Source organism: Urocitellus parryii, chromosome 8, assembly GCF_045843805.1.
Source record: "Urocitellus parryii isolate mUroPar1 chromosome 8, mUroPar1.hap1, whole genome shotgun sequence".
Classification (NCBI taxonomy): Eukaryota; Metazoa; Chordata; class Mammalia; order Rodentia; family Sciuridae; genus Urocitellus; species Urocitellus parryii.
The window spans coordinates 70,408,785-70,424,920 of record NC_135538.1 but is presented as its reverse complement, the minus strand read 5'-3'; the positions used below and the strand labels follow the sequence as shown (position 1 = coordinate 70,424,920).

Genomic DNA, 16,136 nt, shown 5'->3' with positions numbered 1-16,136 from the left:
TATTTATCTATTGTGAATTGAGCTGATATAAACATTGTGGCACCATCACCACAGTATGCTGTTTTAAGTCCTTTGGATATAAAACGAGTGGTATAACCACATCAAATGGTGGTTCCATTCCAAGTTTTCTGAGGAATCTCCATACTGCTTTCCAGAGTCGTTACTCTAATTTGCAGTCCCACCAGCAATGTATGAGTGTACCTTTTCCCCCCACATTCCTTGCCAACATTTATTGCTGCTTGTATTCTTGAAAATTGCTATTCTAACTGGAGTGAGATTTCATCTCAGTGTAGTTTTATTTTGCATTTCTCTAATTGCTAGAGATGTTCAACATTTTTTCATGTATTTGTTGACCAAAAGTATTTCTCATGTGAAGTGTCTATTCAGCTCCTTAGCTAACTTATCGATTGGGTTATTTATTTGGTGGTTGTGGTTTTGTTTTTTAAGGTTAAGTTTTTTGAATTCTTTATAGATCCTGGAGACTAAGGCTCTGAAGTGTAGGTGGCAAAGATTTTCCCCCATTCTGTAGGCTCTCCTCATATTCTTGATTGTTTCTCCTGTGTGATTTTTATACCTGTAAGCAGCTTTTAATGAGAGGCTATGTCCGAGGTTTCCTCAAGAGCCTCCAGGTGTCATCCAACTTCCTCTGCAGCAGACTTTTTTTTTAAATTTATATTTTAAAAATACACGACAGCAGAATGCATTACAATTCTTATTACACTCATAGAGCACAATTTTTCATATTCTTGTATATAAAGTATGTTCATGCCAATTCATGCTTTTATACATGTACTTTGCTTTTTGCATTACAATTATTACACATATATACCAGTTTTTCATATCTGTATATAAAGTATGTTGACACCCCATTTGAGTCTTCATACATGTACTTTGGATAATGATGACCATCACATTCCACCATCCTTGCTAATCCTCTGCCCCCTCCCTTTCCCTCCCACCCCTCTGTCCTACCTAGAATTCATCTATTCCTCCCATACTCCCCCTCCCTACCCCATTATGAGTCAGCCTCCTTATATCAGAGAAAACATTTGGCATTTGTTTTCTTTGGGATTGGCTATCTTCACTTAGCATTATCTTCTCCAATGCAATCCATTTACCTGCAAATGCCATGATTTTATTCTTATTGTTGAGTAATATTCCATTGTGTATATATGCCACGATTTTTTTATCCATTCATCCACTGAAGGGCATCTAGGTTGGCTCCACAGTTTAGCTATTATGAATTGTGTGCAACAAAGTTTTTATGCCTCCTGCAAGGATGATTATTTCAAAGATTCAGTAGGTGTCAGATTCAGAAGAGAAGAGTTAGTGTACTTGGATGTACCTGTTGCTTTGTAATGGTGGGGTGGGGTGTACAGAGTGAGTCAGAAGCTTGCTAAGGAGTGTCTCTGCTCTGTCATTTCCTTTCTTTTTGCAGATAACCTTCCTGGACACCAGGCTTCATGAGCAGTCAGTGCTGTCTGTCCCTGTGGATAGTTTTTAAGGGTCCCTACCTGTGGGAGTAGATATTCTCAGGAGGAAATGTTCTGGGAACTTTGAGGAAACAAGCCACTCTGCTTTGTGTTTGTGTTGTACTTGGTTTGTCTTTTCTGTCACCTGTTCTTTTGGACCCTAATTGTGGCTTGTTGGTGGCAGGTGATGAACTTCTTCAAATTGAAGATTAAATCACATTCACTTCTGTTGCAACTTCACTTATCTTCCAATGGTGATCACAGTATTCTTGGAGTGATTGCTTTTGGGTAACTGTACAAGTTTTGTGTATTAAGAAAAAGCTTGCTGGGTGTGGTGGCACAGGCCTGTAATCTCAGTGACTTGGGAGGCTGAGGCAGGAGGATTGCAAGTTTGAGACCAGCCTCAGCAACTTAGGGAGGCCCTAAACAACTTGGCGAAACTGTTTCAAAATTTAAAAAAAAAAAAAAAGGGACTGGGGGTGTAGCTCAGTGGTTCAACACTCCTGGGTCCAATCCTCAGTACCAGAAAAAGGTGGGAGAAAAAGCTTTTATTATTTTATTGACAATTTATTTCCCCATTGAAATTCATCTTCTCTGCAATGCACTGGCCAGAGTCCCAGCCTGTTTCGTCCTTGGTATAAGCCAAAGAATGGCCAAAGCAGAATCCTAGTCTATTGCCCACAGGAGCTCTTAGCCTCAGGGGGATAACGGGTCAGAAGATTTATGTTGACAGAGTAATTTTCCCATCTCTGGGCCAATGATTCTATCTTTAGAAAAAATAGGGGGAAATGTGTGATGCTGACTCAAGCCAAAACAAAAGCCTTCTTCCTTCCTATGATCCCTCCAGGTGGGAAGTTTCAGTTTCTTCAACAAGTGGGCTGCAAGGGCACACCTGCCGTGTGCCACCTGCAGCACTTGTAAAAGCTTCTGAAGGGTTCATTTTCTCCCTTCCCCCTTCACCATGGAGACTGTGGAGGAGAGTTTGTAAGGCAAACTGGATTTGCAAGCACCAGGGATGGCTGCTCAGCCAGACCCCATCTCCCGTGTTGCCCAGTCACTATGCAGAGCTTCCCTGCCTGGGAGCCCACAAGGGAAGACGTTTTGTTATTATGAAGACGGTTTGTTACAGATTTTGGCCCTTCCTGCATGTTCTCTCCTTTCTTGCATTACTGCTCAAAGAACACAAACTTCGTTTCTCCGTCATCGGAGCATCATTCAGAAACGTTCTGCTGATCTGTGAATCGTTGCCTGGCTCTTTGATCCAGGCAGTGTTACAGGTCCTCTGCCGGCAGGAGGAAGCAGTCCAACAAAATCTGAAGACCCAACACTTTCAGAAGCAGTGATGATCAGGCTGGCAAACCACAAAACCTTGCGAGCTGAATGGATGTCTTAATAAGCCTTTAGATGTAGTGTGGCCAGCGTCGGCAGAGGAGACTAAAGGGGAAAAAAAGGGCTGCAAGCGTTGTGTGGTAAATCACTGCAGACCCACTGGGAGTGACGGCCCTAGGAAGTGAATGATGTCGCCAGCAAAGAATTGACCGCAGTTTTCCAGAAACAGAACATGATGTACAACAGGGAGGACAGACCCCCGGATGTGAGTACAATCTCTTCAATGCAGGATTTGGAGCAATGAGAGCAAAGCTAATTATTATGACTGGTGGCACTGCCTGACCACAGGGCTCTGGGGGTCTGGGGGCCGTCTCCTGGCGGGTTGTGCATAATGCCTGTTTGGGACTTTTTTTGAAGGTCTCTTCTTAGAATATTTTGCCTGTCAGGAGACTTGAATGTAGTGCTTTGAGATATTGGCACCAGGCAACATTATTATAAATCTGCAAGAAAACGGCAAAAGCAAACCTTAGACTTTTGCTGTGTAAAGAAAACCTATCACATCACAGACCAAGCAGCTGTGTGACCCTCTGGCATTTGTGATGAGACAAAGGAATTTGCAAATTGGAAAACAATGATGGGCAACAGGCTGGGAAGAGGGTAGTCTGTCTTAGGAGGCTGAATTCCTTTCTGGATTTGGGGTGCTTATTACATACTTACACTCATGAATTTATTTCTTTTCTGGTTAAAAATGGGCAGCATGCTTGCACTTAAGGTTTTTCCTCCAGAACACTGAAAAATGAGCATTGTGACAAAGAGGGATGTCATTGATAGGCTTGGGGCAGAGGAAATTCCTCACTGCCAGGAGTGGAAAATGTCTTGGATGGTAGCTATCTATTTGGAAGAGGAAGCTCAGATTTAATGAGGGAATGGGGTTGCTACCGCCAGGCCCAACAGGTTGGCAGTGGAGTTAACTCATTAACTGCAGGCTGGTTGCCACTTTCATTACACTGTAGGGGGTTGTCCATCCCCTCTTACCCCTTGGCCCTCACCTGGCTCTGTCCTGCCTGACCTGCTGATTTCCAGGCATCAGATGAGAAGCAGAATATCTTCTCCAAGTGAGGGTGCAGGAGGAGATGGGAAGCAGAGAAGACTCGTCTGCTACGATCTCTTCATATCTACCCTGTGTGTGAAGCACCTATAGGCAAATACTGGAGGTCCTAGCAGTGAAGCTGTTACTGTACTTAAATTGGGAATGAGCTCAAGATGTCCAAGTACTGCTGTTAGCAGACTAGGGATTGGAATCTGTCATTTTGTTCCTCATTTTGCAGGCAGTTTTCTGTGCAACTCTCATGGGGGTTGGGGAGTATCCAGATTATCTTTCTTCCCAGCCCACCTCTCCTGCAAGCTGTTCTATGGGTATATTGTTGGTGGTGGTGGGACAGAGGTGTAAAGAGCATTCTTAAATAGATGTAATTGAAAAGCAAAAAACAAAATGACATTTCTGGCCAAAATTTTCTCAACACTGTAGTGTTTTTCTAGAAAAATTAATAATGAGGGCTGGGGCTTAGTGGTAGAGCACTCACCTCTCACGTGCGAGACCCTGAGTTCAATCCTCGGCACCACATAAAAATACATAAGTGAAATAAAGGAATTGTGTCCAACTATAACTAAGAAATAAAAAAGAGATGGGTTGGACATTTAAATGCAATCGTCTAAACAAGGTTCACTCAGCCAGAAGTTCTTACGCAGGCTGAGAGGCTGAATTTGTTGCATGAGACAGGAGGGTAGAAGTGGCGTGGCCATCAATTCACCTGAAGCCAGTTGGACCTTGTGTCCCTTACTGAGACTGAGCAATGCTGCTGGTGTGACCTCGGCTAAGATTGCCGCCAAGGTCTGTAACCTTAAGAGCTAAGCTATGGAGTAGAATTTTAGGCATAATTTTTGTATAAACTGAGCCATTGGACTTAAATACCATTGCATAAAAGGTTCTGGAATGGAATGCGGGGGGGGGGTAAGGTCAAGTGTACAGAGAGAACAAATGGGTAGAATGAAGGAGAGAATGGCTGAGAAAGGAGATCATTTAGGAACCCATGTCTAATGTTGTGTATTTTCCTTGCATTGGGGCCTGGAGTGATTTTGCAATATTTGGGTAAATGGAGCAGAAACTTAGTATAATTGGTTTAAATAAAAAGATGTTGTACTTGTGTTGATAAACACAGATCAGTTCCAAATACTATGACAATTTAGAAAGCATAAAGCCCAAACAGTATGGCTATAGAAACTTTCAATGGAATTTCTTGCTCCATCTCTGTGTTTTTGAGTCTTAACTTTCTTTTTTCATTGACCTTTGTGTTCAGAAATATTTCTGATGCATTCCAAGGATCTGTGACTGTAGCTACTTGAGGCATCCCTGCTTTGGATGTCACCTTCACATTTGTGATGCTTCTAATGAGTCTGGTGAGAAGGATGGGTTTTCCATATTCCTTCTATTTTCCTCTCCTTGCTACCCTTTGCCTGCATTTTGGGTTAGAGATGAAAAACGATAAGAAAATGTAATGATGCACAAATTGCTTTGTGGGTATAACAATTATCTTTCTAAAGTTACAGTATTTATTTTTGGCTAACACTTTCTGTAATAAAATGCCATTTGTAAAACCCACCATAGTCCTGACAGAGAGATGTCCTATGTCTGTTTTCTGTGTGGGCCCTTAACCCCAGTCTCCCAGAGTGGTTGACCAGATGACTGCTTGAACCCAATATGGCCAAGACCTTTCCAAGCCAGGTCAGGGTAAATGGCCTTAATCTCTAGAGCCTGAAAGAATTATTGAGTTTGCTGGAAGCAATTGTAAAAATATGCTGGTATTCTTCTTGACCTTTAGAATTTGAAGGTGTGGTGTTCTGGGTTGAAGAATGGTATTTTTTGGATACAGCACTTTATTTCCATTTGTATATGTTGATGTTTTAATAAGTGGTTTAAAAAACAAAGAAGCCCTTACTTGTTCTCCTAGCAGGAGTGGGTTAGACCTCTAAGCATCCCTTCTTTTGCCCAAAGAACTCTTCCCCTTTGAAATAATTATCAGTGGCTTGGGTTTGGTCTAATGGTGACTGGGGTTACTGAGAGGAGTCAATCTTTTAAATCCTGTTCATTTTGGTCATTGGGTGGAAAGAAGAGCTTAAGTTTACTTCTGGTTGCTACCTCTGGACCACTGCCCAGAGTCGGGACTTAGTGTCCTGTAGGTGACTTTAGTGGGCCATTTGTTTTCTTTCCATTAAGTGAAGAAGCAACTCCATGAGCCTCTCCTGAATAGACAGAGCTGCTGTCGGGTTTAGCATCCATGTGGGTCTCAAGGTGGATTGTTTTGGCAATCTGGAACTGGGTAGTCAGCGGAGCCTGTGCCCAGCTCTCCATCTGTTCCAGAACTCAGGAGACTGTACTGTTACAGTAAGAACAGGGTAAAGGGAGACAATTGCAATGAGTGCAGCGAGAAAACCCCAGGGAGAGAGCCCATCTGTCACTCTGGGAGGTGTAGTCCACCAGCCTCAGCCTGCCTTTGTGAATCAGCAGACCAGCTGCGGTGTACCCAAAAAACCTGGTCCAAAATCTTGTTGGTAAAGATTCACAGTATGATTATCTGCTGGAAGTGGATGTGTAAACCAGCTGGTGTCTGGGAGATTATATTAGGCCTCTTCTACCCAGGACAAAAATGCAGAGCCATCCTTAAAGTCCTGGTTATTCTTCTCTGGAGAATATTGCTGAAGTGGGAGAAAGAGAAGGGGGCTTAGCACATTCTGCCTTCCCCTTAGAAACTCCCTTCAGGGGTTTTGCCATGGAGTGTGCTGCTGTACAACCTGTCTCCCTTTGGCTTCCTTCCCTGCAGTGTGCAACCAGCAGAATGCCCTTAAGTCAGAGAAGAGGCATGGTTGCTTGGGTACTTGTGTGTCAGATGACACTGATTACAGCTTTGTTTTATAATCCCTAGGTCCTGAAGATGGCATAGTAAAAAAATAAAACAGAAGGCACCTTCTAATGATTGTGAACATCTCTACCCGTGGATGCCAGCCCAGGCCAGTGGCTTCGTGTTGAGCCAAAGGAACTTGTCCACCGTATTGCCGAAAACCTCTTTCTCTCCTAATTCATGAGCCAGCAGGATGCGGTCGCTGCGCTTTCAGAACGCCTTCTCATAGCTGCGTACAAAGGCCAAGCAGAGAATGTGGTTCAGCTCATCAACAAGGGCGCCAAGGTAGCGGTTACCAAGGTAACAAGAGGAAAACGCTGCAACCATTCCCTGGGAACTAGCCTACCTCTTAACCATTGTCCATAAAACTGTTGTTTCTGATTCACAGCTTTCAAAAGAACCGGCTTTCGGTCCAGTGACAGGTTTGGGGGAGAAAGGAGGGGTATTACGAATGCTTTCATTGCCATCTTTCAAATGAAATAACTTGTAATTAGCATTTGACAGTCTTTAAAATCATAGCATGTCTTTTTTTCTTACCTACTTATTTTAGTCAAACGGTCAAGAGATCTCTTGAGAGTAGTTGGGACACAAAAGCTCACTGGGCAGGGTGTGTGATAATCACATTAAACAAGCCTCCTAGGGCCAGCTAGTGGTTGGGAAAACCCCCACCGCACAGTCTCACTGTCTCTGTGTACACAGTGACAGCCTGGACCAAATGACCACCACCATGAGTCAATGAAAAATGAATGGCAAACTATGGAGGACATTGCTTTCCCCTCACCAACAGATGATGCCGTAGCAGACGAGAGAACATACTGATCAAAGGCAGTTTTGTAGCAAGGCCAAGAAAAGGCAGTCCTGTGCAGTTAGATGTCAAGTTCAAATATACCTGTGGAGGATCACCAACGGTGAGCACTTACCTAGCTTGTAGCATACAGCCCTCTAGTGGAGGTTCTCTCCTCACCACCACTGTGGAAATGAGGAAACTGAGGCACAAAGGGATTTGAGTAACTTCCCCAGGCAAAAATGCAAATTTACCCATGGAGTCAGGCTGCTAAGCCCACCCTCCAGGCCACCCCAGAGAGCTGTAGAGATGGAGAGAAGGAGTTTAATTTTCAAACAGTATCATCTGTTAACATCTAGAGATTGGCCAGCTCACATTTTCAGTTACTCATATATATTCTCTGTATTGCATACAGGTTTCTTAAAAAAAAAAAAAAAAAAGAGGATCTTGAGCTGCTTGTAGGTCACCTATGGAGCCTAACAGTGGGATGCACAGAAATAAATTGTTTATAACTGAATATGGAGTGAGCTTTAACCCTGGCTTCTTGTGATCTGCCCATAGTGCTCTTCAGGACCCAGGCAATCACAAACAAGAGAGTATATGAACTCTGTAGTTACAGCATGTGCTCACAGGTTTTATTTGTGCTTTGTTTGCTGATTTGCAAGTTGCTTAGCTTTTTTGAGCTTCAGTTTCTGCAACTGTAAAACAGGTATAATATAACAACCCTGAAAAGCTAGTAATGATAGCAATTATTAAAGTACATAGTCTGCAAGGTTTTTTTTTTGGGGGGGGGTACTGGGGATTGAACCCAGGGTTGCTTAACCACATCCCCAACCCTTTTATATGTTGTATTGAGATAGGATCTCACTGAGTTGCTTAGAGCCTTGCTAAATTGCTGAGGCTGTCTTTGAACTCATGATCCTCCTCTCTCAGCCTCCCAAGCTGCTGGGATTACAGGTGTGCACCACCATCCCTGGCTGGCATCTGCAAGTTTTTTTTTTTATAATATAAAATTTTAATATAGGAAAACAGCACAGAGTTTGGGAATGGTGGAATTGCCCTGTTGGAAGTTTCTTTTTCTTTTTTTTTTTTTTTATTGTTGGTCGTTCAAAACATTACATAGTTCTCAATACATCATATTTCACAGTTTGATTCAAGTGGGTTATGAACTCCCAATTATCTGCAAGTTTTTAACATAAACTTCATAAGGCCCTGAGCTTGGTTCCCAGTGCTACCATAAACGGCAACAACAATGAGAGCTTAAGCTTATTTCTGTGCTACCTCTGGACCACTGTACTGAGTCAGAACTTGGTGTCCTGAAGGTGATTTTAGTGGGCCATTTGTTTTCCTTCCATTAAGTGAGGAAGTGACATCATGAGCCTCTCCTAAATTGACAGAGCTGCAATAATGGAAACAAACAGCTTTACTGAGGTATACTTTACAGGCTGAGAAGCTCACCCATTATTAATTGTACAATTCAGTAATTTCTGGTGCATTTAAAGAATTGTGCAACCATCACCACTGCTGCAGACTGAATTGCCCCCCAGCTTTCATATGTTGAAACCCTGGTCCCTGAAGTGGTGGAATTTGGAGTCGGGCCCTTTGGGAGGTAATTAGATTTTGATGAGGTCATGAGCATGGGTCCCTATGATTGGTAGATAAGGGTCCTTATAAATAGAGATACCAGAGAGCTTATTCTTCCTCCCTGCCATGTGAGGACACTGAGATGGGGGGCCATTAGCAAGCTAGGAAGAGAGCTCACCAAAACCCACATGCTGGCACCCTGATCTTGCACTTCTCAGCCTCCAGAACTATGAGAAATTTCTGTTGTTGGCAGCATGGGAAGACTAATTCAACCACGTTCTAATTTTGGAACTTTTCTATCACCCCAGTAAGAAACTTCATAGCCACTTGCTATCAATCCCCATTCCTATCCCCAGCCCTTTGTGGGGTTTTTTTTGTCGTTGCTAACTGAGGATTGAACCCTGGGTCCTTTGTCACTGAGCTACATTCCCAGTCCTTAGCTAAGTTGCTAAGGCTGGCCTCAAACTTATGATCCTCCTGCCTCAGCCTCTCAAGTTGCTGGGATTTCAAGCCTGTGCTGCCCATCCTAGCCCATCTTAAGTTTACAATTCAGGGGCATTGAATACAATCATATTGTTGTACAACTTGTCACCATCCGTCTCCAGAATTTTTTTCATCTTTCCAAACAAACTCTATACTCATTAAACACTAACTCCTTATTTCCCCGTCTTGATACCTGGAACCCACCATTCGACTTCCTATCTTCCTGAATTTGAGTACTCTGGGTACCTCAAGATGTGTGGAATCCTACCATATTCATCCCCTTGTGACTGACTTATTTCACTTAGCACCATGCGTGGTATATAGCATGTTTAGGGTATCATTCCTTACTAAGGCTGATTAATATTTCATTTTATGTGAATATCACATCTTGTTTATCCTTTCCAGAATCAATGGACACTTGGGTTGCTTCCACCTCTTGACTGTTGGGAATTGTGCTGTATAAACTGGGTGTAAATGAGTGTTCAGGTCTTTGCTTTCATTTCTTCTGGATATGCACCCAGAAGTGGAATTGCTAGATAGTGTGGTAGTTCAATTTTTAAATTTTTGACAGAACTGCTTACTAGTTTCCATGTTTTTCACAGCCTGCTCTCCACAGAGGCATATCTAAGATTTACCCTATCATTGAACACAGATGGAATTGTCAGCTATAATGGCTCCAATCTCCCATTGTGTGGATAAACTGTGGATTTTATTCAGTCACCTCCTTATGAGCATTTAGGTTGTCTACAAATTTTGCATTCTTTGCTATCATAGAGGATGCTAGGTGTCTTTCAGATTTAGGAGAATATCTGTTAGGTAAACGTCTAGAAAGAGAATTCCTGGGACAAAAGGCATAGTCATTGATATGTTAATGATTTCCACTAGATAGGAGGTAAATGAGTGTGGCCCATCAAGAGCTTTTAGGAATAAAGTTCAATGGATCCTCTGGGTGAAGAGCCAGGGCTTGGGTAGGACACTGTCTGAAAGACACATCTTGGAGATGGTTGGGTCAGGGCTTTTAGAAGCGTAGAGTCCGAGTTTCATTATCTGAATGAAAGTTTGAAAATGCTTGGGAAAGACCCAGTTGGGTGTAGGTGGGGTTATTATATTCATGCAAAACAATAACACCTTTAATAATGAAGGAATTTTAGGTGACTGTCCCTCAAAGGCCTTTGTGTTATAGGTTTGGTCTCCCCTGGATGCTGGAGGTGGAATCATTAAGAGGCAGGGCTTAGTGGGCATTCTTCAGATCAGTGAAAGGCATGCCCTTGGAGAGATGATGGGTCCCCACCTGGACTTCCTCTTTTGCTCTCTGTCCATGAGGCAATTGGTTTTGCTCCACCAGGTATTGCTCCATATGTGTTGCCTTTCCACCAGAGGCCTAAAAACCATAGGCTTACCCCATCACAGACCAGAAAGAACTCTTCAGCCATGAGCCAAACCTTTCCTCTTTACAAGTTATATATTTGTTGCTGTAACAGAAAGCTGACCAATACAGGTTTCTACTAATAATTGTGCTTTCCAGTAAGCATAAACAGATAGCCCCAGGCAGACAGGAATACATTGCCCACTCTAGTAGAAAGGCACCATTTTCATTCAGTTGGGGACCCGGTCTACTTCAAATTGTGGGTTTGTGTTTAATAGTAAGACTTACTGCAAAGGTGTGGGTCAGAACTTGGATTTGCCAGCCTGTTGTATAGTCATTTCTGTTAAGCTCACAGTTCCCAGGAGGTAGGTGGGGGAGAAAATATATGCTTACTTATATAGGGGGTGATGGCCAGCCTCTCATTGGAGGGTTCTTCTTCCTGCCAAGGAGGGTGTAAGACACCTGAGAAATTGAAGTCTAGAATAACTAGTGAAGAACAAAAGACAAAGAATCAAATATATTTTCAAAAACTGAGCCCTGGTAGGTTTAGTCCACACAGGAGCTGGAACTAGACAAGGCAAAATGGCTCCAGCAGTTTATTTAAGGGGGTTCATCAAAGGCAGGGATGAGATTTCAGGGGTGGATTCTTGCTTCATGCTGTCTTGAAGTCAGCAGGTTGATTGGCATCTTGGCAGGTCACCCCATCTCTGCTGTGTGGGACCTTTGGCAGAACCGAATATGAATTCATAACGTGTCAGGGCAGTTAACCAGAAGGAATGTCCACTGGTCATTCCCAGACACCAGATGTTCCTATTCAATAGGCTCGGTGCATGGTGGACCAAACGCAGCCCATGGATGGCTCACAACATAGAAGGTTGCTGGTCAGGTGAAAACTTTCACTGGAGAATGTGCTGTAGGTCATGTGCTTTTTCCAGAGGACTCTATGCACTAATTTATTAAAATATAATTTCTTAAAAATACTTAAATTAGTAATGATTTAATAAGCAGTTACAAAGCTTAACTAATCTTTCTCCCATGCTGTCTCCTCACCAGGGTTTCCCACCTGGAAGGTATGCTGCCTGTTTCTTTGAGATGTTTCCCTACTTTTTTTTTTTCTTTGTACTGGAGATTGAACCCGGGGTGCTTTCCACTGAGCTACATCTCAAACCTCTTTTATTTTTTTTTTATTTTGAGACAGAATCTTGCTAAGTTTCTGAGGCTGGTCTCAAAATTGCAATCTTCCTGCCTCAGCTTTCTGAGTCACTGGGATTACAGGCGTGTGCCACCACACTCGGATGTTTCCCTCTTTTTATACAAATTGTGGAATACTATACATACCCTTCTTCACTTTTCTTTATTTAATGATGTATAAATGATACATGGATGAACCATAATTGATGTATCCAATCCTCTATTGATGGACAGTTAGGTTGTGTTAATCTTCTGCTTTTACAAATTACACTGCAGCAACTTTTTTCTGGTGTCTCTTTGCACAGTGTGATGTTTGATTTCTCTAAGTAGCACTGCTGGGGGAGAGTGTGTGTGCCCTTGTAATTTTGATAGCTATAGCCAAATCACTCTAAAAAGGGGTGGTGCCAATTTACACTCCATCAGCAATGTGTGAGAGACCCGTCAGACACTGGCCCAAGGGAACACTGGCTCTCTTCCTGACAGCTCCCTCCTCCCTCTTCTCTTTCATTTGAACTCATCTTACCTTTCTAGCATTCTCTCTGGGAGCTCTCTGCTGTAACTGATTTGACCTCTGTTGGGCCTTTGCTCCCTTCATTTCAGCATGAGTTCCATAGGATTTTCTCTGAGTTGTTTCTGGGGCCAGCTGCCTGGGAATTAGAAGAGCAGGGAAGTGGCTAATGGAAGGGAACCCCATCTCTCTTCTCCCCTTTCTTGCTCTCCATTCACAAGTGGGTGGAGGGTTCTCACCCTTGACAGTGTAAGACTTTTGATCTGACACCCAAGTGTCCCAGTGTATCCTTGGCAGGAGGGCTGGAGCCTCCACAGGGCTGACACAGCCCCCAATTCTGCTCCAGGCTAGTGGATCCATGTGCTCCACGGAGCAGTTGTACTCTATTTGAAACAAACAGGGCGTTGAGGGCACATATTTACATGTCAGGCCAAACAGAGCATCTGCTTTTATTTTTATTTTTTCCTCTCCTTCAGTGCTGGGTATTAGACTCAGGGCATCATACAGGGTAGATTACGCACCAAGCCCTAGAACATCTGCTGTTTGTTCTATAATACCTATAAGTATTCCCTATGGGAAGAAAATCTCAACTGGGAAAACTTGGGCTTTTGTAGTCTATCATCAAAAATAATTGGGGAGGGGCTGGGGCTGTAGCTCATTGCCTAGCATATGTGAGGCACTGGTTTGATCCTCAGCATCACATTAAAAAAATTAATAGATATTGTGGGTTCCTCTACAACAACAAAAAAAAAGAAAAAGAATAGAGGAGCCAGGTACGGCAGAGCACACCTGTAATTCCAGCAGCTTGGGAGGCTGAAGCAGGAGGATCATGAGTTTAAAGTCAGCCTCAGCAATTTAGGGTCTCACTAAATTGTTTAGGGCCTATCTCAAAATGAGAAATAGAGCCAGAGATGTGGCTCAGTGGTTCAGTGTCCCTGAGATCAAACCCTGGTACAAAAAAAAAAGGTGGAAATTTGACTTACGGTGGCAATTCTGAGTGAGTTATAAGATGAAGATGTGTTAAGATTTCATTGAACCCATTAATGAGGAAACCATTAAGATGTTTAACTAGTTCAAAGGGAAATTTAAAAATCGCAAACATGTAGGCCTTCAGAAAGCAGAAATTTGCCTATTATATGTAAAGCTGACCAATATTCCCCTGAATCTTCACTGGACACAGGTATTTGTATCACCATCGATGCTCTACAACTTAGAGTTGTAGAGTAGCTCAGAGCAACAGAATAGGTAATGAAGTGGAGAAAACTTCCAAGTGGATGGTCATCTATGATGGGATAATATCCAGTCATGTGGATGTATCCCCCACCCCCACGTTTAAATTTAAACTTTTTCCTTCTCATACTGAAACCTGTACCTCTTAGACACTAATTTCTTACTGTCCTCTCCCCAACCTCTGGCAATACCATTCTGTCTCCATGAACTTGCCACCCATTTTAAAGACTTTCTCAATTTATTTTTACCTAGAATCCCTTTTGCCATCTGCATCCCTGGTCAGGTTATTGGCCTCCTTGTCCTTTCATATCCTGTCTGTGAAGTGGCAGAAGGACACTCGGGGATTCGTGGTGAGGATTAAATGAGGTAATCCATGCCAGGTGCACAGTGTCGTGTCCTCCAGGATGAAGAAAGGACTCAAAGGACAGTAGGATGCCTGTCTCCCAGCCCAAGGACAGAGGCACAGACCTTCTTTTCCATTAGCCCTTCTCAGTACTGACTATAGGGTGTGATCACCTGGAGAGCCATAAAATATATCAATGCCTAGAAAATATCCCATGGCCCAGGCACATGCCCAGAGGCTCCGATTTAATTGGTCTGGGTTGTGGCCTGGGCTTGGGGAATTTCCAGGCAGATGGGGACCACACACTGGAGTAGGTACTCCCCTGCAGTCTCAGCCTTGCCTGTGGTCAGGACAGCACTCTGTATGGAACACTGGGCTAATCACTGTTTATACATCTGGAAGTTATGTAGCTCTTCACAGAATGTCATGGAATATTCCAAATGTCAATCCAAACTAGAAACAAGTTTACTAGCAAGAAATAAAAATCTGAATTATGGGAATGAAAATGTATGCTGTGAATTATTATGTGGCTTATCTGAGACAATGCACAGGAAAGTACTGGGTCAATAATAGTCTGAAAGTGTTAGCTTGCTATGATGAGGGTGTTGATTAGGAAGCACTACTGTGACTTGTGTTTCCAGTGAAGGTAGGTGGGTGCCCAGGAGGTGCTCTTTGGAGGAGGGAGAGATGGCCAATATAAGAGAGGGGCAATATAAGAATTCATGCGGTGGGTCTGATATGACCCCTGTCTTGGCCTCTGCAGAGACACTCTGAGGAGAGCAAGATTCAAAACTGACCTGAACCTTTCAGGAGAGGCTGCTGAGGTGCTTTTATAGTAGAATCCGGAGTTGGCCTGAGTCTTAGCTGCCATCTCTCTGCCCCCTTCCCTGCCTACCTGGAATTTTTAGGAGAGTGCAGGGCCTTCCCTGTGTGCCTTCCTTCCCTCTGTGGAAGGCGTGACTTATAGTGGTTCTAAGTGGGGGTGAAGGTGGCTCTGCTTGCCCTTCTTCCCCAGCTCTGGACAGGCCTGGCAGGAACGTTTCCCAGAGGTCCAATGGAACCTAGGTGTGAGGTCAGGGAGCCATCTTGCCCCCCCACCCAACACACACACACCCTTGCAGTCTGTCAGTGCTGTTGATATTCCATTGCTTCAGCAGTTTGAACTTAAAATCTCTAACCATACAACTGAGTGTTTTTGTAACACAATCTAAATATAAGTAAAAAATTTTCCCAAATCATGGAAGTCTGAATAAACTCCCCAAAGTCATAAGGGTTAGTTGGTCCTAACCACTCTAAATGAAATGTTACAATGTTGGGGCACAGCTGGTATCAGTATTTTAAAGTCTTCCCTAAATTATCTATTTTTTTCCTGAATAGCATGTGTTGGAGGATCATTGGTTTCCAGGCCCGCAATCAGCATGTTGTTAGACTTCCAAAGCGTCGTTCTCCCAACCCACGTTCTGGAAATGAAGATGCCAGAGAGGAAGGGGACTTTAGGAGTTGTGAGTTGCCCACTTGGGGCTCTGCCCAGAGCCAGCCCAGGTGGTCCCTGGTGAATCTGCTGAGTCCTTCTTGGTTGTTTTCTCCTTTCTCTTCAGCTGTAATGACTTGGGTTTCAGAAAATAAATTAAGCCAGGAACTTGTTTGGAGACTGCAAATTCTTTCTCAGCAGGCCTGTTGGTTTGTTTCCAGTGGAAGTTGGCTGTTGCATGTTTGGGTTGTTCTAAACCAATGATAGGGTGTGTGGCTGAGTAGGCAGAGCTGTGCTTGGTCTGCATTTAGCCCTTGTTTCCATTGAGTCGAGCAGTGTAGAAAGAGAATTGTACACCATGATCCAAGTATGCAATGTTTGTTCAACAGCAGCCAGTACAATCTACATATTAACTGGTG

At 43.3% G+C, this 16,136-nt stretch overlaps 1 protein-coding gene across 1 annotated transcript in view; it reads left to right on the top strand.

Annotated features, from left to right (window-relative positions):
* Positions 1-16,136, top strand: part of Ankrd6 (ankyrin repeat domain 6) — a 180,710-nt gene that overhangs the window by 122,557 nt on the left and 42,017 nt on the right. Inside the window, exon 2 of the mRNA XM_026410983.2 lies at positions 6,782-7,057. Coding sequence (XP_026266768.1) covers positions 6,938-7,057 — 120 coding nt within the window. The 5' untranslated portion in view covers positions 6,782-6,937. The remainder of the gene's footprint in view (positions 1-6,781; positions 7,058-16,136) is intronic.